Source organism: Periplaneta americana, chromosome 1 (assembly GCF_040183065.1).
Source record: "Periplaneta americana isolate PAMFEO1 chromosome 1, P.americana_PAMFEO1_priV1, whole genome shotgun sequence".
NCBI classification, from domain to species: domain Eukaryota; kingdom Metazoa; phylum Arthropoda; class Insecta; order Blattodea; family Blattidae; genus Periplaneta; species Periplaneta americana.
In genome coordinates this window covers 34974311-34998591 of record NC_091117.1, presented here as the reverse complement: position 1 = coordinate 34998591, position 24281 = coordinate 34974311, and the positions used below count along the sequence as shown (strand labels likewise).

At 36.7% G+C, this 24281-nt stretch overlaps 2 protein-coding genes across 6 annotated transcripts in view; one reads left to right on the top strand and one right to left on the bottom strand.

Annotated features, from left to right (window-relative positions):
• Positions 1–223: 223 nt before the first annotated feature.
• LOC138694489 (putative defense protein Hdd11) overlaps positions 224–24281 on the bottom strand; it is an 81531-nt gene continuing 57473 nt past the window's right edge. For 4 of the 5 annotated variants that reach the window (XM_069818272.1, XM_069818259.1, XM_069818278.1 and 1 more), the window contains exons 2-5: positions 14521–14853; positions 6579–6670; positions 1856–1926; positions 224–367 (exon numbers count right to left, since the gene is read on the bottom strand). In XM_069818272.1, the coding sequence (XP_069674373.1) occupies positions 1857–1926; positions 6579–6670; positions 14521–14853 (495 nt within the window). In that variant the 3' untranslated portion in view covers positions 224–367; position 1856. Of the gene's footprint in view, positions 368–1452; positions 1630–1855; positions 1927–6578; positions 6671–14520; positions 14854–24281 lie in introns of all 5 variants that reach the window. The other variant, XR_011330957.1, reaches the window with a different exon arrangement.
• The window catches only part of LOC138694479 (protein lifeguard 4-like), a 492919-nt gene continuing 478786 nt past the window's right edge, over positions 10149–24281 (top strand). Inside the window, exon 1 of the mRNA XM_069818248.1 lies at positions 10149–10305. The gene's annotated coding sequence lies outside the window, so the exon portion shown is untranslated. The remainder of the gene's footprint in view (positions 10306–24281) is intronic.

The window sequence follows — 24281 nt, the reverse complement described above, 5'->3', positions numbered from 1 at the left end:
GCAGGGAAATAGGACTGTCATAATTTTTGGCCCTTGAACTAGAGAGTGACATCAGCATCACACTCTAGTTGCATTACTCTTGGGTAAGACTTAGTTTTGTAGGATACTGAGATGTTCGGAAAGCACTTCAAAATGTATTTCTTCATTGGTGTGCAGGAATAATCTTACTGACATTGTGCATTAAATCTAGATCTTTGGTAAGGAGATGAAAAAAAATTTAAAATATTGGTACATAAAAGCTTTATTGCATCTATTCTGTGCATCAAAGACTGATATAAAATGGATGTATGTGTTATATTTGATGTATTGTTGGACTCTATTTTTTTTTCGAATTCAGTTTTTCTCTTGAAGTCTCGATGACTATATCCTGAAACAAGAAAATGTAAGGTAATTTTTATTTACAGAAATGTAATACTGTGTTTGAAGAAAGTAAATTTTTAGCTGGGCTTTATACAGGGTGTTTCCGAGGTGTGTTACAAACTTTCAGGGATGATGGCGAAGGGCACATGTATCAATTTGAGATAAGGAACCATGGTCTGGAAATGACTGAGTTGAAAGTTATAAGCAAAATAGTTGTGTGGAAATGGAATTGTAATTTGGCAACACGTGCTCTCCTTCCCTTAACCTTTGGAACAGTCGTGGAAAAATGATATGGGCCGGATGTCTCCTACGTGGGTACTTTGCCCAATACAATCTGTGAGCTTGTCTACTGTTCCCATTGGCTCATCCATATTCAGGTCTGCTTATTCCGCTCTCGTGATCCTCCATTTCACTAGGACTGATTGACTGGACACTGCAACTTGTACACATACACTGCTGTCTACAGACATGCATATCAGGACCGACCATGTCCGTTACACATTATGCTATCTGCATTGCTTTAGTTAGTTTCCTGTCCCCATCCCTCAGACAGTGCACTGAATGGAATACTGTAAGTAGACAACATAAACAACGTCAGATGAATACAGTATGTGTAAGATGTACAGATAAACATACATAAATAAGGTGTACAGAGGAATAAAATTATTTAATTTCCACACAACTATTTTTGCTTGTAACTTTCGACTCTGTCATTTCCGGACCAGGGTTCCTTATCTGAAATTGGTACATGTACCCTTCCCCATCATCCCTAAAAGTTTGTAACACCACCTCGGAAAAACTCTGTAAGTCAGAAACTTGCTTATCAACTCACGACGACGTATAAGTATGTATTAGCACAGTCTACTATATACAGTCACGAAGCTTGAGTTTTGAGGGTGCTAGAAACAATAGACTGTGACAGTACTATTTTGCATTGCCTGTAATGAGGCGATATTAGCGACCCTAGTGGTGAGCAACTATCTAATGTTTGCATATTTACTACGTATTGAGCTTCGCGACTGTATATACTAGACTGTGGTATTAGTATAAGCATAATTATGATAGGAACCAGTAATATGAAGGTCGACTTACAAGAGGAAACACCAAGTGTGCTATCGAAGTTATTTTGTCAGAATTACAATCATGCACTGTCGTGATGTGCTGTACACCAGTGATGTCTAATTAATGTTTCCATAATTTTAGTTTATTTTCTTCCTGGACTTCAAGTCTGTACAAATTCACATATGAAGACATCCATTTTCGTACATTCTTGAACCAATCAATGCAGAGAATGTTAATTAAAAATACACATAGTGGAATAAGAGCAAAATAGGAGCAACAGAGACTTGCTGCTCCAATACCAACTTTCTACCATGTATTTCACTTGGATTTGCTTGTATTGGAACTAGAATTTCCAGCAAGAAATTTGACACTAGGCTTTGAGCTAACAGTGCATCGATAAGAAGTTAACCTCATTTCATAATACAGTACTTACTTTATTTTACAGTGATGGGCTCAGATTCTTGACCAACCCAGTAATCGGCTCCAGTCTGGACAAAAGTAACACTGAAACAAATTCACATAACTGATTAAATTTATGTTAGTACCAGTAATTGTTTAATATGCAGATTGACCAGCTTGTACCTGGCAGGAAGTTTAGGAGTAGAATATTTAATTACATCTTAATTAACCTGTCATTGGATCAGTTGAATCTATGAAACCCATGCATGAAAGTTTTCTTTATTTTGTCACAGTTGTCAGAAGCTGTCTCCAGTCAATGCTGTATCCAGATATTATCATGAAGATGTGGTGACCCCTAGTTTTTTTTTTTAATAGATAAACTTAAGAATACTCATATGCACATAAACAGTGTTGGAATATTATGTGATTAATAAGTATTTAACACAAAAGACAATAAATCTAGCTACTGCATCTGTGGCTTAATGCTAGTGCTTTGGTCTTCCATCCATGTGGGCAAAGCAGATGTTGCAGAGGGATTTTCTCGGGGTACTGCTGTTTCCTTCTATCATTACACAAGTGCTTTCCACTTTCCATTTATTTCATATACCATCTACAATAGTTAAAAGTAGGCAAGGCAAAAGTCAAGTCTTAGGGATAGTAGTAGTAGTAGTAATAATAATAATAATAATAATAATAATAATAATAATAATAATAATGCATTATGTATACTTTCATAAAATCCTTTTTGTATTTGGTAGCTTAGATGTATATTGTGATTCGCTCCTTTTGTGGGTCTAAAAACACAAATAGAAGTTGAACATTGAGTGACAAGGGAAAAGTGAAGACATTCTAGTAGAACTGATATTGGAAGAGGGAGGAGGAGGATAGAATAATTACAAATAGAAGAATAAGAACAAGAAAAAATACAATGAACAACATGGATTCTTGTGAAGATCTTAGCCTATCAGATCAAACGTTTTTCACAAAGTTTCTCGCATTTGTTATGAAAAATAAAAAGTATTAGATTTCAAAGTCAGGATTGAAACCCACAATGTCCAGCAATGAACTTTTATATAAAAGCTATATTATAAAAATCAATCCATTCGTCAACATAATCTACTTCATCTTTTACTCAAGTATAAAATGTGTTGCTGTTAGGCTTCTTCATTTTCCCTGCAGCCATATTTCATATTATTTTTTGTTATAATAATAATAATGATGCTATGTTTTAATATCATCATTCATACATTAATTAATTCATTCATTCATTAAGGCATATGCACACTAAGAAGATATCCATTTTCACTTTTGGTTTTATTTATTAGTTACTGTTTCGGGTTTTTCACTGTTGTCTTCAGTATCAGGTGCTTTATGATTCCTCACTAGAGTTCGGATTTTTAGATTTTAACCTGCTTTTTCCCTTCTGTTTATAAAATCTCATTGCTGCTGCTTTCTGATTATTTTTGGAGTCAAAAATCAATGAAAGTTTTTCATAAATAAACCTATGAAAAAAAAAATAATGCTTACTATATGAATTGAATGATTCTTAAATTGCTTTATGTAGTGGTAAAGTTTCATCCAAATATCTTCAGTACATATGATTAGTATAAAAAATAGAAAGTTTAAAATATTCTAATTTACAAGCACACACAGTAGCTGTCTAACACCTGTGTCCTTAAGCAAAAATTTTCAAATTCCTAATGTTTGAGAAAGGAACATTTTGAGACGAATCTATGAAGTCTCCTGGAGGGTAAGGAGTAATCAGGAGCTATTGCCTTTATCAGAAACCCGATCTGATCTGTAATTAAAGGAGGAAGATTTCAATGGTTAGACATGCATAGATAAAAGTAGAAGTGTCAAAAAATCTTGAAGAATACTCAAGTGGACGAAGACTTCGAGCATGTCCTAGTACAAGATGGTTGGATGACATAGAAGAGGATCTCCGGGAACTCAGGGTGAGAGGATGAAGGAAGATGATTAGGTAGCAGAAAGTCATGGACCAAAACTGTCATGGAGGCCAAGACTGTTGATAAGTTCTAGAGCCACAGAGTAAAAGTAATTAAGTACAAACAAAATTACTCTAAGAGAATTTAAATTATAAATTGACTTACCGAAATTTCATTCTATTTCTATTACTCGCTGTACATCTGCAAGGAGATACATATTTCAAAATGTATTATTAGAATAACTGCTTATCACTTCAAGGGCTACGTCTTCAGAGGACATTTTATTGTGTTTGTATGTGCCCATACTTCCAGGTGTTCGTGCTTATTTTGGAGATCACAACGAAGTACACATTTTGCAGCCTTCCACCATGTAACATTAATTTCTGTGCTGTGTGAATCCGCTATGAAGTACATAATTCAAAAAGATGTAACTTGGAATGTGAAGTATATCTACAGATAGTAATAATATAATGCTATTCAAAATACTTCAACAATAATGATGTGATTATGTAACAATCTGACTACATTTAGTGGATACTTTTTCTACTTAAGTGCAGTATCATGCAACATTTCTCACATAATGGAGTGTCATCACAGTACATTTTCTTCATTATACTTGTACATTGTCTTGCAGTCTTAATTCTTTCTCCTTTACTTCGATTGGCAGACAGAGATTTGTAATTTGAAGGTGTACCTTGCTGGTTTACTACCTGAATTCAATGCATATCTGATACGAAAGTTGACATCCAGATGTCTTGTGCATATTTGTGTTAGTGTCAACTTTTATTTTCAGTATGGCAATATTGCATTTTGTATTTATTTTAAAATGATGCATTTAATGTAAACTGTTTAGCAAAATTTTCTTTTTGGCTGTTTTCCATTGCTTTAGTGCAGTAGAAAATAGCGATGTTTTTATGTTTCAATATGTGTATGGAAGTGTTTTTTTCTTTTTCAATATGGTATCATGCAACATTTTTCATGTGAGAAAAAGTTACTATTATATTAACATCCTTTCCTTTAACTGTTTCTTGAAGTCTTCTTTCTTCTTCTCCATTCTTCCATTTTAATGTTAGGCACATGTGATTATAAGTGCATATTGTTGGTTTTCTACAGTGAATCTAGGTGCATGGTTTATATGATGCTTGTAGTTTCAAATGTTACAGCTAATTGTGCATATCTATATTCATAGCAATGTATATACTGTACTCCAACCACGAGAAAGTCTCCAGGGAATGAGACGAAGTGGGGTGATGCTGTGAATGAATGTTGATGTCATAAGATCACACACGTGGGTACTCGTATCTCCATGGGCTATCTCTCAAAGCACAAACCATAACACTGATATACACATTTTTATACTACCCTAGTTACAAAATTAGATCACTGTTAATCTCCCTCCATACAGGAAATAACATATGCAGTAGAGCGCATATTTTTTAAACTGACGTTATAACTCTAATATTATCTATCTACTTCGCTCCAATAGATGACGCAATAGTAAGCACATTCCTTTCACGGTTTATCTCCTGGTTGGAGAACAGTATTCTACATAATAGGTTATATTGACCTTGATTTGATGTAAACATTATTAGTAGAAAGTTCGGTTTGGACTCTCATGATTGAAAATGCATGCCAGTTTGAAGATTGGATCTGTCCTCATCAGGTGAGGAGGGGAAAGAGATGATATTCTGTTCATTGGAATCATTACAGCTAGGGTTACCAGATACTCATAGGAGAAAAAAACCAGGACACAATAGGATAATAGTATAGTTGTAATACAAGTGCAGAAAAGATTCTATTGCAAAATGAGTATTCACAAGTGCTCCAATCAGATTAATTTTGCAATTGCCATTTCCAGAAGTGCGTTACGCGCTATTTTTCTATGAAAGTGACAGAATTAAACAGATCAAGGAAAAATTGATGTCATAAAAATACGGACATGACAAATTAAAAAAATTAATAAAGATAGCAGGACATATCTTCAAAATATGGACTTCTCCTGTTAAATACGGACATCTGGTAACCTTAGTTACAGGTGATTAGCCTAAGTGACTAGTCAGCTGAACTTTGAGGCGGAAATTATAGGAAAATTTAGATGCTAGTCTTTCGTAATGATCTCAAAAAGTGAGATTCATTCTTTATTTATTAACGAAGGTGCATTCAACCATTGAAAAATTTTCCTTTCCCAGTATATTTTTCAGCAATGGAGAAAAGATGGAACAGAAATCCTCACAGATAAGCTACGTTACAGTATTTTCTATATACAGATCTACGAAATATTGTAGATCATTTGACTTTTCTCATGCAATCTAGGGACAGTGTTCATAGACTTAAAAAAAATTGTCCTTACATATACACTAAAATTCAAATAGGTATAAGTCTGTAATTATATTGAGTTAGTAAAGTTGTAAGTCACAAAATCATATATTGCATCCCTAGTAAAATAGTACAGTAACTCAAAATGTTATTTCCCAAAAAATGGGAGGAGATGGGGAACTTGGAGCAGGAGTAATATAGGTAAAAGAAGAAAGAGTTTCCTAATTTATTTTGATCTAAAAGTTAAATCACATATTATACATACTATATTCTCCCAAGTCTTTGACACGTTATTTCAGTGATTCCATATGTGCTATGAAGTAATGAAGCCAAATTTATGCTTCACCAATGTTTCTTTCATTGCAGTCAGTACATTTGAAAGTTCTGGTTATCTATGTCAAGAAATTCATTAATGTTGAAATATATCTTTAAAATAATAATTCATAAACTTATAGATATTAAGTGATTGTGCAATAATATAAAAACAAGACTTACCGGAACTTAACACTTTCTGATAGACCATCAGGAGCTGTCCAAGTTAAAGTGATCTTTCCCTTGTCGTTGTTGTCAGTGTGGGTAGCAGCAGTCTAGAAATAAAGAAACAAAGTTTAGAAAACACTTGCCATTAAAGAGGCAAAAAGGAAGCATTCGGAAACCTTGGAATAATTTTTGCTGTATTAGCAATGATTTTGCAAAAGTAGAATTTGACTCCTACATAATTCCTCAAGATGAAATAAACCCTAATATATTCTGACTATTAGACGTTGATAATCGAGCAGTTATTCAATGACGGAAAATTCGTACTGAAATCCCGCAGTATATGAAATACGGATTGAATTTGATAGATTAAACAGGGGTTCCAAAATTTCAAATTAATGCACTTTTCATAAAAGAATGTGTCTTGAACTGCACACCTTTCCTTTATTAATAAATGTACCAACCGAATTTTTATAAAAGCTAGGTAAAAGAGAATACATTTACATAATTATATAGAATTATTCAACAATTTCGAAGTACAAAGGAAAATACTTTGTGGCATGACAGCTCATGAAGGGCCAGGTCTGACCAGTCAGCTGCTTGTCTCATGTCTACATGCTTCAGCAGAGTTCATCTAACCAGAATGGAAGTATCATGTGATTAGAATGATTTCTCTAGCTGTTATAACTGATTTTCATAACCGGATTTTGCTACCTATCATAGCTTCCCAAATTCACTACAATGCTCGGTGGGCACCAGTCCCACACACTGGCGAAATTCCATGAGAAAATTCTTCCCCAGAAGGACTCATACCAGCTTGCTTCCTTAATGTGAGTTCTAGACATGATGCTTTATACCAGGGGTTGTCAGCACAGAGCACGCTGGGGCTAGTCTCTCTTACCCGCGGAAAACGCAGTGCACTATAGTGCTCTCGTAGCTGCTAGCGGGTAAGCTCTTTATCTCTCCCTGTTGCACGATGGTGCACAGGGGACGGCACTGCGTACCCATTGCAAATTTCAGCGAGGGTGCTGATGACCAGTGTTTTAGAACATGATGCTACATTGTGGGACAAATTCAATGTAAATCAAATATGTTTAGTGCCTGAATTAGTGCAATAGACTAATAGCCCTAGATGATCCATTAGACAGAGTTGTGGACATTAAAATGGCCACCATATGCTTTTCGAATTCATTCAAAGGGATAATGTTCAAAATTTGTCTGCCGAAATGAAGAATTTCCTTTCAATTCCATCACAAAGTTACCGTATGTGTGAAACTTCCAGTGAAACTAAGTTTTAAGAATTAATCGTAATATCGGGTAAAGTTCCAGGGTAGCTCAGTTGTGAGAGCATTGGTACATTTAACCAAAGGTCCTGGGTTCGATACCCGGCCCCGGAACAATTTTTCCCTCGAAATTATTCAAATTAACTTTACAGGAAGTTATACCTGAAAGCTTGATTTGCATGATACACGTCACTGTACGCAACAGAAAAACACAATTTAAGTCACACAGAGTTAGTGTGCACTCAATGTTGGTTGCTTGACGGTTGTCAGCCCACTGAGGTCTGTGGGTATAGAGGAAAAATTGGATCGGTGTCGAGTAGAGTTCCCGGGTAGCTCAGTTAGGAGAGCGTTGGTATGTTTAACCAAAGGTCCTGGGTTCGATATCCGGCTCCAGAACAATTTTTCCCTCGAAATTATTCAAATTAACTTTACAGGGAGTTATACCTGAAAGCTTGATTTTCATAATCGTAATATAGTTACAGAGGGTGGGGGGGGGGCAAGCAAGAAAGAGAATTTTGAAGCCAACTGGCATGGAATAGGGCCAGTAAATATGAAAATAAGCTTTTGTATACTTCTGTTATAACATTACCCATCAAATATAAAACATTGCTGCTAAAGATCAGCTTACTATTATGTAGAAAACTCCAATTTTACAAACAAAATTTAAATGTGTATTTATTATATTGTTTGCACTTTCTGAAGCTAGCAATATTAATTTTAAATGGTTATTTAATGATATCAACTGCAAGGTTGAAAGGACACTGAGAGAAACCTCCAGGAACTTTGGCTTTGCCCACCACAAATACGACTCCACCATCACTGGGATTCGTTATGATCTTCTTAACATTCCCCTTACATTTTGGGAAAACCTCGGAAAAAACATCCAGTTAATCAGCTCAGTGCAAACTGCAGACTCCATTCAGAAGACCAGTCTCTTACTCCTGACTTATGCTCGGGTCAATTAGCAAGTTATTGGGTTCAAATGATGTAGTATTGTAGAACTATATCATTTCAGTCAAGCAAAGGATTAAAAGAGAGATTTATTTTCCGTCCATAGGACTAGATGTTTGTTCCTTGTCATCTGCTCTCCTGTGCTTTCTTAGCTCTGTGCCTACCAAGTATTAGTCAAAAGGTACGGAATTAGGTGATATCCTCCCCTGCACAGCATTGGATTGTAGATCTGTAGTGTAAGGAAGAAGTTAGACTTGAGAAAGAAAGAAAGGAAGGATTAAAATACATTTCTAACTTCATTAAAAAAAAAAAAAAAAAAAAAAAAAAACAACACACACCTCTGAGAATCATTTTCACACGGGCCAGTAACCCATACATATTAATTTGTATTTTAAGAATGTGTGAATGTCAGCCTAAGCACTTCACAAGGACTATGCTCTCTGCCTGGGTAGCGTAGCCGGTATAGCACTGGCCTTCTATGCTCGAGGTTGCGGATTCGATCCCAGTCCTGGTCAATGGCATTTAAGTGTGTTTAAATGCTACAGGCTCATGTCAGTAGATTTACTAGCATGTAAAAACTAATGTGGGACGAAAGTCCGACATACCAGGGATGCTGATATAACCTTTGCAGTTGCGAGTGTCGTTAAATCATTAAAAAAAAAAAATACTGTTCTATCTCTGATTACATGTTTGGCCATTCCCATGTTAAAATCGGTAACATGTGAAAGAGAACAACCGCTAGATGGAAGTACAGTTGCTCCATGCAATTCGAATATCCCCCCCCCCCCTCAGAAATGTACATTTATTTAAGTACCAGGTCACAAAATGGATCCATGCATTTTACAAGATGTAATTCGAATGACAGTTATGTGACTGCTTAACTCATGTAGCAGCTAGACGACAGCATAGTGCAATTGATAAAAGTTGCCATCAAAGCCTATAAGCACAGTCTAGTACATTCAATACGTAGAAAATATGCAAACAGGTAGTTGCTCACCACTAGGATCGCTAATATCGCCTCATTACAGGCAATGCAAAGTAGTACCTGCACAGTCTATTGTTTCTAGCACCCTCAAAACTCAAGCTTCGGGACTGTATATAGTAGACTGTGCTGTAAGGTTGAACAAGCTGTTATATGTGTGATCTGGGGTAGGTATTAATTATAATATATAACATTATTTTGTGTTTTAAAATGGAGCAATAATTTTTTATTTGAACAACTTTGGCAAAAAAAAAAAATACATCCTTTTTCATAATTCAACTGTTTATAACAGGTAACTTTGTGCTGTTGGTTCGTTCCACTTTCGAAAAAAAAAAAAATAAATAAATAAAAAAGAATAGCGGAAGCGGACAGAGGGCCATTTTAGAACTTTTTAAATTGGCAAAAAGCAATAGTCAATCAATTAACGGTCTGTATTTGTGCGGTTAATAATTAGTTATCCATGTTTTCATATTCGTATTGTGTTAACCTCAAAATTGGGAGACGATCGTGCAAAGTGACAAAATTAATGGTGAGTTATCTTATATTGAATTAAATAATTGGTTTATTTCTTATAGAGCCTATTTGATGGTAGCTGGTATTCGATTGAACATCAGTTCGGTATCATTTTCACGACATTAAGTAAGACAAAGTTGGATGTTTAGAAATGCCTTTATGCTTGCTTGAAGGAACTGAGTTCATTAAATGAACAAATAATTCGAAATTATGATTTTAGTGACAATGAAAACGTAACTTACTGTATGAATCTCATTTCGGTAATTATGTAGCAAGCCTCGGCCAGACTGCCATCTTCCCGCACTAGAGGTCCAGGGCAATAACATACAGTAGGTCCCTTACGGCGAGCTCACTTTAAGTTACAGGCGAGATGTAACTAGCATGATACAAGCCCATACAGAGGGGGTAGAAGTGCAGTACATAGATTACCTGACATTTGCCTTATGGTTGGGAAAACCCAACCAGGTAATCTGCCCAAGTGGGAATCGAACCCGCGCCCGAACGCAACTCCTTAGCCGACTGAGCTATGCCGGTGGCCTCCACTAAACTCATCACAACTAAGTTATTTCAGGGTGAATGTTACTTATGTCCCGTCCACTATAGGAGACATAGGCCAGTTTTACACTAATCCTAAACATCTTGACGGGATAATAAAAGCCTAAATTAACCTAACCTAAGTGCGTCGGTGTCTATTCCAAAATCGGCGGAAGTCGCTCAACGCTCGTTTAACCAATATTCGTTCAGTGGGCGGTGGATATTCTACATTGACCTATTTCAGTACTGGTAACTACATTAAAATAGTCTATAGGCCTATAAAGAACTATGCAAGAGTATAGTATGCCCTATGGTAAACCTCATACTTTCATTTATAGATTGGGTTTAAAATCAATTTTAATCAAATAATCATATGCATTTGATGAAAAAAAGCAATGATATCTAAGTACTCTTGCTATTCTGAGGAAGTACCAATGCCTGTCAAGCAGGAAATTACCTAATTTCTTCCAGCTCAGAGTAAGATTCCCCCTCCTCCCTTCCATGGATTAGAATAAATTCCTCTGCACATAGGAATGGACTCACTCACATTGTTCAGTTTATTGTATATAACTAGACATGGGATTTATATGCGCTAAAAATATCTGACATATGCATGCATTTATGCTGTCAAAATCTTTAAAATGTGCTCTATAATTATTTATGTTCGACCATGCCGAAATGTAGTAATTATACACCTGGTAGCAGTCCTTTAATGCATGTTATTAAAGTACACCTACTCATTAAAGTACAGGTGTTTTCAGCCAATGACAACTCAGCTTACAGGTGTTCAGCCAATGACAAGTCAGCTTTGTACCATTATAAAACCGCAAGTATCGATTATTCTCGGATATGTAATCGAAAGAGAATTAGCGAAAAGTCACGGAGGCTGGAAATCCAATACTGTCGCAGAAGGTTATGTTCTGTTACTATAATAATTAGCGTTAATTGTAAATAATATTCAAATACATTCAATTTGTCATCTCATTTTTCAATATCGAATTCAATAATCAACGTTATACCAAGTTTAACGGGATTACATCAAGGTCAATGACATTATTGTTCCTCGGAAAAAATCAATACTTTCGCGTCTGCGCACATCTCACAATTCACGACCTAGAACAAGGTCACTTCCGATCTTGTCAGATACAAATAAAATGTATACATCTGAATATTTTCAAGTTAGAAATATGGTCGAGCATAAAAAGTCGTATGAAACTTGCCTATAATGGTAATTAAGACGCTGGTATGAAAATTATGAAACTCGCTTGCGCTCGTTTCTTAAACATCCATACTCGCTTCTTAATTACTATTATTATAGGCTCGTTGCATAATGTACTATTAAAAAATATGCACTAAACATGCACTAAAATTTTAATTCTAGGCTTATGCATTTTGGTGCTTACAATGTACATACTTTCTTAGACATCATTCTGATTGTTATAATTTGATTTGCAGTACGCTACGATTATTTTCTCCAAATGCTCACAGGTAAGTTTATGACCTTTATCACTTAATACAAGTTTGTATGCTGAGAAGGCCCTTTCTACGTCTACAGATGTTATTGAGAAAATTCGAAAGCACTTACTAGCTCTGGCGAAATTTCTTCTGTAAGCACAACATTTTCACCTTGAAGATATTTATCCACACAACATAAAACTTTAATGTCAGAATTTCTCCCTAAAGCAGTGCACAATTTACCTGCATATTTTAAAGGAGCACTCTGAAGTTTACTGTGAACCTTCTTGAAGATTGCTAAAGATTCATGTAAAGACAAACCACATTTTTCGAGTTTTTTTTTTTTTTTTTTTTTTTTTTTTTTTTTTGTGGCTTCATCTATAACTTTGAAATGTGCCTTGATTACAGCCAAGTCCCTCTGCAAATATTCACTATTAAAATATTCTGTGAATGTTGAATTGACAAAGCTTCAGTTGGATTTAGAGTAGCAACGAATTCTTTAACTGCATTGAAATTATCTGAATAGAGAGAGCAGCTTCAATCCACGTAACCCAGCAGCTAAGTATTGGCTCTAGGAGTAATGGGAGGTCTCTAAATTTTTCTTTGTAAGCATTAACTCTGGATGGGTCTTGCAAACACTCCTATTTTCAACTGTAAATAGGAATGTTATTCCCCGGTAACATCACGTGATTTTGTCAGTAGTACCAGGAGAGACTTCTTATGGAGTCTCCATAGTAAGAACTTTATTATCTTGTCACTAATGTGTTTAAATATTAATTTTAAAATTAAAAAATACATTATTATATGCTTGATGGATGCAAAAATGATGAAATATGCGGCAACATAGGAAATATGCAATTATATGCACTATAACACTTCACATACAAAAACAGGAGAACATGAAACATATTACAAAAGTTAATTCCTTATCACAAATAAAAACAATTGAACTAAATATGCATTTGCATATAAATCCGATGTCTAGATGTAACATAAGTAGAGATGATAGATTTTCATTATCACGATAAATATGAAATGTGCCAAAATGCTTATTGTAAACCAGATTTTGTTATGCATGGGTGTTGTTGCTTTGAAAGCCGTAACTTTTGTTTTAATTGTTCATATTTTCATGTCGTACTGTTTGGCTAGGAGTTTATAAACAGAATATTGCAGAGCATTTTTTGAGTTTGCAAGAAGAAAATTAAGTCATCTGCAAGTTATCATGTATCCAAGTCTAAGTGTCTCTTGAAATAAATGCTACCATGGGGTCTTTATTTCCATTCTCATATTAAGGTATTCATATTGGAGCGGTTAAATGGCAAGTTGTTGCCGATTTAAGTGAACACCATATTTTAACGTTTTGGTGGCTACTTCATTCACACACAACCCCCAGAATGTCTGGAGGACCACACCTGCTGTTGGTCGACGGTTCCATTGGACCTAGCTGGGAGATCTTGTTGATCACCAGCTTTCCCTCCTTAAGCCACTGGAGGACGATTTTAGTGCCATAGCAGGTCAGCACTAGGAACAGAAAAGTAGGAAGGGTAGGAAGGAAAGGGAAATGAACCCCTAGGCCTCGAATGCGCTAATGCCGTCGGGATCGAAGAAAGTAAGAGTTCAGTCAGAGGACTGGCTAGGAAAGGGTAAAGAGGGAATTAGGTATTGAATAGAGGAAAATTGTACCAAATTCAGTCATTAACTCATCAAGCTTACCAATGTTAATGGATGAGTAGCCCCTCCCTTTAGTTCAGCTCGTAAAATTATGCTTACTAACAGCTGCACCACGGGAAGGTAGGGATGGGACATTGGGTATTTGTCCAGGTTGGTTCCTTAAAGCCTTCAATGGGAAGGATTAATGGCTCTCCCCCCTGTATCCAACAGATAACCTTTTGCAGCTGGTCATGATAATATCTTTGAAAAATATTGGAGTGCAAGAGGTCAAATGACTTTGTCAAACGCCTGGCATTAGAAAACAACAACATATTAAGGTATTCAGTATATTATGAATAGGCTAATAAGAGACATAAGTAGCAGTCTTGGCGTACTTCTTGATTAATTTAAGATGTATAAGACTCGCAGACTATTTACTTTACTTTTCTGTAATCAGGATACACTAAAACTTAATTTCCCTCTTCAATGCTATATTAGGCATAATATTAGGGTCTAACTATTCTTATGACCATAATGAATTCTCAGAAGATTGAAAATGTAAAGAAAAAAAGTTAAATATTTTTTTTCTTACCGCAACGCCACCTCCACAGTTGACCAAATTTATTTCTGCTCCCTTGTCAAATTTCCCAATAGGGGTGTTACCGACACGGGCTTGAATGAAGTACCCTTTGAATTGAGTGTTTTTTGCTCCAGCCAGTGTAACTTGCACAGATTCACCAGCCTTGATGCTGTTCTTGCTGACAGAGATGGTGTAAGGCGATGGTGTAGTTTTGGGTGTGGAGTGATGGTCTGGGATCATGGAGTCACATACAGTTTCAGGGGCCCCTGACTTATAAGCGATGATGTGGGTGGGGATTGTGATGAGCAGCAAAATACTCAGTCCACGTGCGATCATCTTGATGTCCTGGAACAAAATGATATAGAAACTTTGAAAAATGTTATACTTGTCATCAAGGCAGGAAGCTATTGCAGCAACTTTCATATGCCTTCACTCTTGTCTTCCTGGAGTATATTTCATAAAAGTGTAATTACAGTTTTACAGGCATTATTCTTACGAATTTGTGGAAATATGGTTTAGAGGTATCTCATGAAGATAACACCAGATAGAAAATTCTTGGCATCGCTTGTATCTTTCAATCTCTATTCTGTTCCCTTTTCTAGCCATCGTCACAAACTGAACTTCTGATATGTTATGATATATGATTATGACATTTCGATAATAGTCGCCCTCGGTAGCGTAGTTGGTATAGCGCTGGCCTTCTATGCTCGAGGTTGCGGGTTTGATCCCGGCCGAGGTAGATGGCATTTAAGTGTGTTTAAATGCGTCAGGCTCATGTCAGTAGATTTACTGGCATATAAAAGAACTCCTGTGGGACAAAATTCCGGCACACCGGCGATGCTGATATAACCTCTGCAGTTGCGAGCATCGTTAAATAAACTATAATTTAATTTTTCGATAATTTATATATTATCTAAGCAGCAATAATAGTAATTTATGTAACTAGTGTATAATCTGGTAATTATGGTACGTGTGAATGTTTAGCGTGTGAACATAAGTGAGCATGCCAATTTTTACTAGTGTTTAAAATGAAGATTATACACTTGTTACATACAACGTTTTATGTTATTCTAGTATTAAAATATGTAAAAAAACAAAATGATTATAAATTTAGAAAATGTAATGTTATAACGTAGTAGAGACATGAGTACTGGATATGACGTCTTTTAGGATAGTAGTGAAAAGCTTGACTGGGTAACATTGTGGAGACATCTTGCCTATATATGTTACGCGATTCATTTTACTGTTGGTGTTTAATAAATTTATTAATGAATTTATTTAATCTTCTAATGTAACTCCTGCTAGTGAATACAGAAGTAGCATATTATGAGCAGCCTTTATCGTTTACCACTGTTACTACCATCATAATAAAATTATTGTCACCACCACCACCACCACCACCACCACCCTTTTACCACCCTTTTATGAGGAGACAATGAGTATGATGAGTATGGTATCAAGGCTTTTCAATGAACTCTGTCCTTTTCATTGCAGTTGAAGTGATTTCAACTGATCAAATATATCTTAAGTTCTGTTCTTTTCTATTTACCATTGTCATCACTTTATCACCACCACCAGCACCAAAACCACCACCATACTTACTTACTGACTTTTAAGGAACCCGGAGGTTCATTGCCGCCCTCACATAAGCCCACCATTGGTCCCTATCCTGAGCAAGATTAATCCATTCTCTATCATCATATCCCACCTCCCTCAAATCCATTTTAATATTATCCTCCCACCTACGTCTCGATCTCCCTAAAGGTCTTTTTCCCTCCGGCCTCCCAACTAACACTCTATATGCATTTCTGGATTCGCCCATACGTGCTACATGCCCTGCCCATCTCAAACGTCTGGATTTAATGTTCCTAATTATGTCAAGTGAAGAATACAATGTGTGCAGCTCTGTGTTGTGTAACTTTCTCCATTCTCCTGGTAACTTCATCCCTCTTAGCCCCAAATATTTTCCTAAGCACCTTATTCTCAAACACCCTTAACCTATGTTCCTTTCTCAAAGTGAGAGTCCAAGTTTCACAACCATAAAGAACAACCGGTAATATAACTGTTTTATAAATTCTAACTTTCAAATTTTTTGACAGCAGACTGGATGATAAAAGTTTCTCAACCGAATAATAACACGCATTTCCCATATTTATTCTGTGTTTAATTTCCTCCTGAGTATCATTTATATTTGTTACTGTTGCTCCCAGATATTTGAACTTCTCCACCTCTTCAAAAGATAAATTTCCAATTTTTATATTTCCATTTCGTACAATATTCTCGTCACGAGACATAATAATATACTTTGTCTTTTCGGGATTTACTTCCAAACGTATCGCTTTACTTGCTTCCAGTAAAATTCCCGTGTTTTCCCTAATGGTTAATTATTATTATTATTATTATTATTATTATTATTATTATTATTATTATTATTATTATTATTATTTTATCATCATAATCATCATCATCATCATTATGGCAGTCATGTTAAAAGACATTAAGGTTCCCATTGGGATCACAAATTTTCTCCATTGATCTAATCCTTTCAGCCATACTGCGACTCTAGGGTTTATTTAGGGTAACAAATGAGTACTAGAAGTAAAGGGGGCGGATACGTAGGCTTGACATCCCTACTACCATTAGTGCCGATTGTCGATTGTCTGTACAGATGGGAGCCTTAATCTTCCCGCCATTCTGTGGGCCTCCATAGCCTGTTATGGGGATTAGTATCCTGCAATGTTCGAACATGAGAGAAGCAACCAAGACATGACGAACTTCGTCTTGCTGTACTTCATATGACAAATAATCGTAAAATCTGTGTTAAAGTCCTTAAGCAGTTAAAACATGAAAAGATAGGAATGGAGGACAGTGAATAATTTTATAACGAGGTGGAAAAAACACGACAGGCCTCCTGCAGAGCGAACATCGGACTTCGCCATACTCGACAAACTCGAACCGAACATGGCGCCTGCAATGCACACGCTAATGGGGATGACTTTACCTTTACTATTTGGTACCACCGTTTTAGTATTCTATGTTGATAATGTCATCCTCACAATTGTTGCTGTTAATTAAAATATCCTCGTGATACATGTTTTCTGTAATAGTGGTTTCTCCCGTTTCGACCTGTGAAGTCGGCCTCGGTAGCGCAGTTGGTATAGCACTGGCCTTCTGTGCTCGAGGTTGCGGGTTCGATCCTGGCTCATGTCGATGGTATTTAAGTGTGCTTAAATGTACATTTACTGGCATGTAAAAGAAATCCTGCGGGACAAAATTCCGGCACACCAGCGACGCTGATACAATCTCGGCAGTTGCGAGCGTCGTTAAATAAACCATAATTTAAATTTTTAATTTTGACCTGTGAAAACATATTGGGTATTGGTAACCATGTATTGTGGGTCCCTATCACCACGGCATGGCGCGTCCTCAGGTTGCGGATCGAGGAGATGCCCTCCAGATATGGAGGGTAGCTGTGAATATATTGAATAAGCAGTCGCGGACAGCCGATTAGGGGTGGTCCTCCAGCTTGGGGGTTGGGCGAAGGGCTAACAACCCATCACCGTAAAAAACAGCTTGTTACGAAACCTCAAAATAAGGACTCTCACTTTGAGAGAGCAACATAGATTAAGGATGTTTGAGAATAACGTGCTTAGGAAAATATTTGGGGCTAAGAGGGATGAAGCTACAGGAGAATGGAGAAAGTTACACAACACAGAACTGCACACATTGTATTCTTCATCTAACATAATTTGGAACATTAAATCCAGACGTATGAGATGGGCAGGGCATGTAGCACGTATGGACGAATCCAGAAATGCATATAGAGTGTTAGTTGGGAGGCCGGAGGGAAAAAGACCTTTGGGGAGCCTGAGACGTAAATGGGAAGATAATATTAAAATGTATTTGAGGGAGGTGGGATATGATGATAGAGACTGGATTAATCTTGCTCAGGGTAGGGTCCAATGGCGGGCTTATGTGAGGGCGGCAATGAACCTCCGGGTTCCTTAAAATCCAGTAAGTAAGTATGGTTGAAAACATATTACGTACCAGACCCAGAAACAAAATTTGGGCCACCTGAATTTTGTTTCTGGGTCTGTAAAAGAAACCTACTTTAAAGCATTTTAATTCATTTTCTGTGGTTTCATAAAAGCGCTAAGACAAATATCAAGTTGTTCCCTGAAAGAAATGGACCACGAACGTATATCTCCTCCAACTCCACGCAAATTTCGACATTTTTCCAAATTAAAGCCTTCGAAATATGAGCTGTGGCTCTCGCATATTGCCTTCGGCACTGTCATCCTCTGAGGAGTTTAGTGCTGAGAGGAATGCGGTTCCGACTAGCCTAGCGCGGTACTGGGAGTGGGAGGGAACAGTGACAGCGGCAGTCTGGAAGGAAGTACAATCATACTGAAAACATTTCACTCGTATATAGAGTACCTAACACGTGCACACAGTCACACACTACTACAATCTGAAGATTGCATATTTTTGGACGATTAATACTTCCCACTCCGCCCGGCTCGGCTTGACTGTAGCAACAAAAGAATCTACTTGCAACCCTCCCCCGCACCGATGGCAAGAATACCTCAGGTCACAGCGCTAAACTCGTCGGAGGAAGACGTTGGGGCAAGTTTACTTGCGTGCCACTAGCACAGTACCGGTACAAGGACTCGGACCTCTTCTCTTGCTAGGACTGCTGCGTCCCATGTGAATTGAATTGAATTGAAAGAGGAGAAGTAGGAGAAAAAATTTAAAAGGCACGAAAAACGCGTCCTCACAAAGGGTTCGGGACTGAAAGAAACTAAATATGAGAGCTCTAAGCCTGTTGGCCACTTGTCTCATTCCGGGTTGCGCTGCTCCACTTACGGAGCTCTAGAAAATTTTGAAGAGGAAAAACCGAAAATGGACGTAACCTCTTAGGTACTATATACGCGAGGGGAGGAGAATATGATCAAATTGATCACAGGACAGGACGAAGAAGAAATGGAGGAAGGTGCAAGCATGCACATTGAAAGGAACTTTGTCATTTCGCATGCAGGTGGAGTCGAGGAGACTCGTTCGTCTCCCTCGATGTGTAGGCTTTTAATATCTTCGGCGATCTTGACCTGTTGCTCTTCTGTCTGCTTCTCCATCCCTTATGTGGTAGCTACTAGGGATGGGCAAAAATAACCGGTTATTTTTATAGGGTTAACCGGTTAATTACCGGTTATATATGCTTGCCAGTTTAACCTGATAACCAGTTATTTTCCTCAATAATCGAACGGCCGGTTATTTTTTAAAACAGACATTGAATCAAATATATTTTGTGCTTATCTCATATTTAACATCAGTCGAACATAGTTTCTTTTCATTATTCTGTACTCTATGTAATATATTCTGTCCATAGATGACAAAATGAAATTAGACTTCGATGTAATGTCAATAACCTATGCCTATCTTAAACGCAGACTTTTTCTTATTGACTTATAATACTGGGTGTTCATTTCAAAGTGTGTCATGACGTCACTGTTGTTGGGTCACCGATTTGAAGCGAGTTTCAGCTTATATGTCAGAGAAGTTGCCTATTATTTAAGGCGTTCTTCAATCTGAACTTGAGAACGTGTACGGTATAACTTGAACGTCGTAGCAACAGATGGCGGTCTGTACGGTCTGTGTGCTACCATAACCTCTTTCGAACTGTGTTTTGCGCCGGCAAGTCGTATGCAGGGTATTTGTTATCATCGGTTGCGCACGACAACATTCCACAACACAAATCAAATGCTCCGTGTCCATGTTGACCGTCGAAGTTAATGTCAACAAATACGTAAGTAATCGTCTTAACCCTCTCCCCATATCCCGACAGTACGTATTTCCAAACAGTTCACATTCTTGCCACTACTGGCGTTACCGTACGTATCGGTAAGTAATCTTCAGAATGAACGCCGTACTTGCTAGGCAACTTCTCTCGCATTTAGGTAATACGCCTTTGCGGAAGTGTAGGAAGATTGAATTCTCTAGGCTCATCGGCTAGCCACATGACGGCATACAGCGAGCCATGACACATTTTGAACTGAACACCCAGTATATCTGCAGGTATTGGAGCATTTGGAACGGTGAGAAATTTTGACTTCAGTATTATTTTATTGGTTATACTCGTAGGAGAATAGATTGCCCGTGGGAATGTGTCTTAATCAAGATTATTATTGTAACAATTTTGGAATTTGTGTTATTTTTTTATTTATCTTATCTACGACACTAATGAGCCACCGGCGTGGCTCAGTCGGTTAAGGCGCTTGCCTGCCGGTCTGAAGTTGCGCTCGGGCGCGAGTTCGATCCCCGCTTGGGCTGATTACCTGGTTGGGTTTTTTTCCGAGGTTTTCCCCAACCGTAAGGTGAATGCCAGGTAATCTGTGGCGAATCCTCGGTCTCATCTCGCCAAATACCATCTCGCTGTCACCAATCTCATCGACGCTAAATAACGTCGTAGTTGATACAGCGTCGTTAAATAACCAACTAAAATAAAAAATAAACTACACCAATGTGAGTGAAATAATTAACTAAATGCAATTTCATAGCCTTTTATTATTCTTTGTATTTAAGGACGTCATTGATGATCTTCAGCACTTAATGACGTTCTTTCAACTACCGGTATATTCTGGTTGGTTTACAGTTGATTGCTTGTTATTTGATTTCTACAGTATTGTAAATAACCTCTTATTTTGTTTTCCAGACTAATTTGCTGACTTTAAAATGTTAAAAAGTTAATAACCGGTTAACCGGCTATTTTTGTTCGGTTAATTTCCTTCAGGTTAAATTAATTTTAAAATAACCGGTTAACCGATAACCTGTTATTTTCGAATAACCTCCCATCCCTAGTAGCTACTGTATTAGGTTATGTCAATTTTCGTCTTTTCCCTTCAAAATTCTGTATCGTTCCTTTGTCATTTAGCGACATGACTGAATTATGATGTTTTAAAATTAGATCTGATGATACGTCAGGGGTTTTGGGTAGAGTTATTAAAATTGCAGTTTTATTTACATATAAAAAATGAACGCTACAAACAACACGAATGCCTCAGTGTTCAGCATTCAGTATAAATGTTTTTTTGTTACTAATGTCGGGCACTTGACTGTTCGTCATTCACCCACATGAAGCCATTTGGGTAGACCAATATAGTAGTTTTATTATTATATTCAGACTTGATTCCATGAACACTTAACATGTTTCTTTTTTATTTGCTTGTGTCTGTACAGTTCAGAGCAATACTAATTATTGAACCACCTGCAGCTAAGTAACTATAACAATGCACACACATTAAACGAAAGAAAAATGCATACTTGTATCAAAGTTACTAACAAGAGGACTGTAATCATCTCGGTTACTAAGTGAAACTATCATAGGCATATTCATAAACATACAATAATTACAAGATTGCACGGTAAATTTCAGGACGAATGAATAAATTTGAATTTTAGTATTACGTAATAATGATTGCTACTTCCCGGACTGATTGGCTCATCGGTGTATCTTCCGATTTCTATGTCGTCAGTTGTGAACTAGTATTGTACTTGTGCAGTTGTGCGTGTAATCTGTTTTGCGGTGATTGACTGTGCTCTGTGCATGAAATAATTATTGTGAAAATGGTCAATGGATAAACCGCAATACCGCAGCCTATATATACACAAACTTTTTTTCGAAAAGAGTGGTTGAAAGACGAAGTTGACTTCTATTGATATTCAAACGGATAAAATTCTTTTCGTGAGAGTACAAATTTAGCGTTACGGTATTCAGTACTACGCTTACCCATCCCAACGCAGAAATGGGAAGAGTATTTAGTCAAATCAGTCGAACAAAAAACTCGGCAATCGTATGTCACTTCAAACCTTTATGTTCAATCAAGTTTGATCTGAAGGATTATTTTGCTAGATACACTTATGGAAATTAATAAGTTGTTAATCTTACCATCATCCATAACCTCAACGTCAGTGACAACAGCGTGTAGGCTACTAGCAATCCCTTTCTAACGCGGTAATAATGCTCTTTAGTCTATTAAATATACCGGTACCATAACCTATACCTAAACATTTCACTACATTTGGAGATAGATCTGTAAAGAAGGTAAGCTTAAACTTTGGTATATCACCGCTATTTGAGAATTTCTAGAGTTGTTTCTGAAATTATTGTCTGTTGAGAGCAAAAACTTAGTTATGGTTGAAAGCAAGTTGTGGTGAAACTAGCCCTGAGGTAGTTCCGGTGTTTTTGGAAATTAAGGGATTAGATACAGCTTACAGCAGTAAAATTTAATATTCAATTTTTTTTCCTCCATTACTGTATCTTGTACAATAATAAAAATTGGTACAGTATGTGTAAAACACGGTCCTTCTGCTATATGAAAAATATATTTTTACAATAAAAAAAATAAATTATATTTTTTTAATTCAAAATGGTGGCAGTACATTGTGCAGTGATGAAGCGTTTCCCTCATAACTCATAAACGTTTTAACTTTTTCATGGTTTCTCTCTTTTATTTTATTGCTGAAACTCATGTTTACAATATCATGCTCTTTCAACTACATTCCTTAATAAATAATATTTATTTTTACTTTTTGTTAGAAGAAAATACTGATATTTGACCATTTTTAAAATGAATTTATTTTTTATCAGGCAATCTATCAAAGGTAGGGAAGTGATTTTTCATCATATTCTAGATATGACATTCATAAATACACATGCATTTCATCACAGAATGCTGGTAGTTTTTTAGTTACGAGGGAAACGCTTCATCACTGCACAGTGAACTGCTACCATTTTGAATTTTGAAAAAAAAAAATAAATAAATAAATAAATATATATATATATATATATATATATATATTTTAAATCATAAACATATTTTTTTTTTCATATAGCAGAAGGACAGTGTTTTACATATACTAATTTTCATTATTGTACAAGATACAGTAATAGAGGAAAAAAAAAAAAATGTTGAATATTTCCAAAATTTTACTTCTGTAAGCTGTACCTAACTCCTTAAAATCAGTTAAATTATAAGGGATCTTTTTGTGAACCCTAACCAGGGGCGTATTTTGCGGGCTACCGGGGCTACCGGCGGTAGCCCAAGGAAATTACAAAAGATTTTTTTAAATTTTATTGGGTTATTTTACGACGCTGTATCAACATCTAGGTTATTTAGCGTCTGAATGAAATGAAGGTGATAATGCCGGTGAAATGAGGCCGGGGTCCAACACCGAAAGTTACCCAGCATTTGCTCGTATTGGGTTGAGGGAAAACCCCGGAAAAAACCTCAACCAGGTAACTTGCCCCGACCGGGATTCGAACCCGGGCCACCTGGTTTCGCAGCCAGACGCGCTGCTGACCGTTACTCCACAGGTGTGGACAATTACAAAAGAAAAAGTTTATAATATAACATAATGTAATAATTTTGTATTATTAGTTTTACCATAGTAATTAAAATTAAAGTAATTGTTAGATATATTTTGTGTAATAATAGGGTCAGCGGTAGCCCAAACCCTTTAACCAGTATACGCCACTGACCCTAACTAACCAAACCTAACCTGTCACAGATTCGTATATATGCAACGTGTATAAGCGGAATATAGAGGAGACAAGTGAAAGTGTGTGAGAGAAGTGGGCAGGGAACTATCTCAGCGCTCGTTTAACCAAACGTTTTTGTTATTACCAATTTAGGCCTATATTTAGCGTATGAACCATTTTTGATATCTTAACGTAGCAACGCCATATTGTATTTTGTCCAGGACAAATTTATACTATA